Source organism: Bison bison, unplaced genomic scaffold (assembly GCF_000754665.1).
Source record: "Bison bison bison isolate TAMUID 2011002044 unplaced genomic scaffold, Bison_UMD1.0 scf7180017845595, whole genome shotgun sequence".
NCBI lineage: Eukaryota > Metazoa > Chordata > Mammalia > Artiodactyla > Bovidae > Bison > Bison bison.
The window spans coordinates 73,289-76,019 of NW_011476168.1; the positions used below are offsets into that span (position 1 = coordinate 73,289).

A 2,731-nucleotide genomic window follows, 5' to 3' on the forward strand; every position below is an offset into this window, starting at 1 on the left:
TGGCGGCTCTCCTTGGGTCTTTGTCCTGGGCAGAATCCAGAAAATGCCCTCGCACCGGGGGTGACAGTTCAGGTGCTGGCTGCGGAGCAAGGAGGAGGCCCAGGTCCGTGACGGGGATGCTCACTTCGTGACTAGGGTGGTGAAGGCCCAGCCAGCCCGGCGGACGGGTGGCCTGGCCGTCTGCTCGGAGCTGGCCGCCGTCAGAGAAGGGCGATCGGTTCACTTGAGAACTTAAAGGCAGGCCGTCCGACTTCTTTTACAGACAGAGATGGAGCAAGAAAGTGAGGGTTTCCCTAATTAGAGAAAACCGTGTTCTCCGCGCCTCCGGCGTCGGCGCGTGGACTGAATCAAGGGGCCGGGCAGCGGCTTGGGACTGTAATTCACCACTAATGACAGTCGCCGTCTCGGGGCTCTCGTTAAGACTGTTTGGCCTTTGAGTTATAATCAGGGTTGTGACTGTGTTTAAGCCCTGTGATTAAAGTCCCCAGTGGTTACACCGGCAGACAAGAAGTACTGGTCTGTCAAAAAAAAAAGTAAACAATGGTAATAGAAACCATTCAGTTTAGTGTCAGATGACATGCGAGGCGCCCACGGCCGGCGTGGTGCTCACAGCCTAGCTGTCACCCTTCCCTAGGATGCAGAAACCGGAGAGGTGGGCGGCTGGTCTCAGCCCCCAGTGACCTAGGCGGCTCAGCCAGGATGGGAACTCGGGTGTTTGGCTGCAGAGGCCGTGCTCTTGTTGATCAGTGGAATTTTTGGGGGTTTGTGAAAGAAACACAAGGAGTAAGTTTACGGTCACGATGAGAAGTCTCTCTGCCGTCACAGGTGTGCTGATGGCAAGAGCATCCCTTAGCCCAGGCCTGATCGTGTCCCCTGCACTTCACATGATTGCTTTTCATCACAGCTGGAGCTCAGGGCTGTTATTAGCTCCCCTTACAGATGAGGCAGCCTGGGCACAGGGAGGTTAAGTAACTTCCCTGAGGCCACACGCTGGTGAGTGGCAGAGTTGGGTGTTTGTTCTAAGCTGAGTGCCGTACGCAGGGCGGGGTCAAGTGGAAAATGCCCAGTCTGTCGCTGTGTGCTCTCGGGCAAGACGCTTAGCCTCTCTGGGCCTCGGGAACCAAAGGTCTAGGTGTGGAAAGTAGAAACCAGAGGCCCGAAAACGCCCTGGCCCGAGCTGGCGCATCTGCGCTGCCTCCCCCAGGAAGGCCCTGGGTGGGGGCCCCAGCCACTGCCCATCCCCCAGGAGGAGAGTCGTGGTTAAGGAGCGCAGCGCACCCCCTCCCCAGCACTGGCTGGTTTGGGTGGAGTGGCCCTGGTTGTCCCCTGGGAGCTCAGACCACACCCCAGGAGTGACACCTGACTTCGGTCCTGGGCGGCTCCCTCTGTGAAGCGAGGAGGCCTTCAGAGAGCCTGGCTCTGTCCCTAGGGAATGGATTTTGTTGGGGGAGGCATGCCTACCCAGAACCCCCCGGTGCTGCCAGACCCAGTTTGGGAAAACCAAGTGTGCCCGCGCCATGAGGGCTGGTGGTCTGGGGGCCCCCAGGGAAACACTCGCCCTTCTGTGATCAGGTCCCCCCCGCCTTGGTGGGACGTGCCGCTGCCTCCAGCCCTTCCCTCTGGGTGGGGTGTGGGCGGGGTACGTGGACAAGGAGGCAGGAGGCCCCCCAACCCCCCAGCATGGAGTAGGGGGTGGGCACAGCTGAGCCCAGCCCTGGGTCCGAGAGGCCCAGCCTCCCTCTCCAGCCCTCCCCTCTCCACCTCAGTCGGTGGGTGCTGCGTGCAGGGCTGTTGGCACGGCAGACCCTTGTGTTGGGCACGTCTCTGCTCCACCCCGCCTTGCTGGGGAGGCCTTCCCTGGGCACCCTGACCGCAGAGCCCGTCTCAGTTGCTGCCCCCTCCCCGGCCAGTCATCGTGCTCCTCCCAGGAGGCAGGGGCTGGCGCTTTCCTGTCTGTCCTGGTCTCAACAGCCAGGGTAGGAGTGAGTGCAGGCACTCCTTGCAACGAGCCGAGGCCATGGCCTTGCCCTGCCCTCAGGGGCCCCCTCTGCAGCCTGGCCTCCAGGGGCCAGCAGCTTTGGGTCCTGGGGTACTGGCTGTGGGGAGCCCACCTGCGGCTGAGCTAAGCTGGGGGCCTGGCGGTGGGGAGGGGCCGGGCTCCCCGAGGGCAGCGGGCAGGCCTGGACGGTGAGAGGGTACCTTGACCCAGGTCCAGTTCGCATGCCGTGATATCACCCATCGCGAGTGCAGTTCACCAACTTCCAGCGGATCCACAGAATTGTGCGAGCGTCACCACAGTCTAATTTTAGAACGTTTTCATCACCCCCTTTAGCAATCACTCATTCCCTCTTTCTCTCCAGCCTCTGACAACCGCTAATCTGCTTTCTGTCTCCACGGATTTGCCTGTCCGGGACCTTTCATATCTGGAATCATAACGCTCCGGGGCCGTTGGGCTCTGCTTTCCGTCACTTAGCGGGGTGCGTTTTCATCTGTGCGGCAGCGTGCAGTGGCAGAACTGCGCTGGGCGCCTCTTCTGAAGTGCGGCCTCTCTTCCCAACCCCAGGTGGCCCTGAACCACCTTTTCTCATGAGTCTGGGGTGGCTTTTCTTGCCTCACCAGGCACCTGGGGTCAGGTCAGAGTTGGTGGCTGTCTGAGAACTCCATGCTGGCACCGTGAGCCAATTCACGTGACTCATTTTCAGTGGCCTTCGACACAGCTCTCCTGTGAGCT

The 2,731-nt window shown here is 60.9% G+C and overlaps 1 protein-coding gene across 1 annotated transcript in view; it reads right to left on the bottom strand.

The window, feature by feature from the left end:
• The window catches only part of LOC104985686, a 47,409-nt gene extending 45,170 nt beyond the window's left edge, over positions 1–2,239 (bottom strand). The window contains exons 1-3 of the mRNA XM_010835966.1: positions 2,200–2,239; positions 2,028–2,122; positions 56–253 (exon numbers count right to left, since the gene is read on the bottom strand). Of these exons, the coding sequence (XP_010834268.1) occupies positions 56–253; positions 2,028–2,122; positions 2,200–2,239 (333 nt within the window). The remainder of the gene's footprint in view (positions 1–55; positions 254–2,027; positions 2,123–2,199) is intronic.
• Between the last annotated feature and the right edge of the window lie 492 nt (positions 2,240–2,731).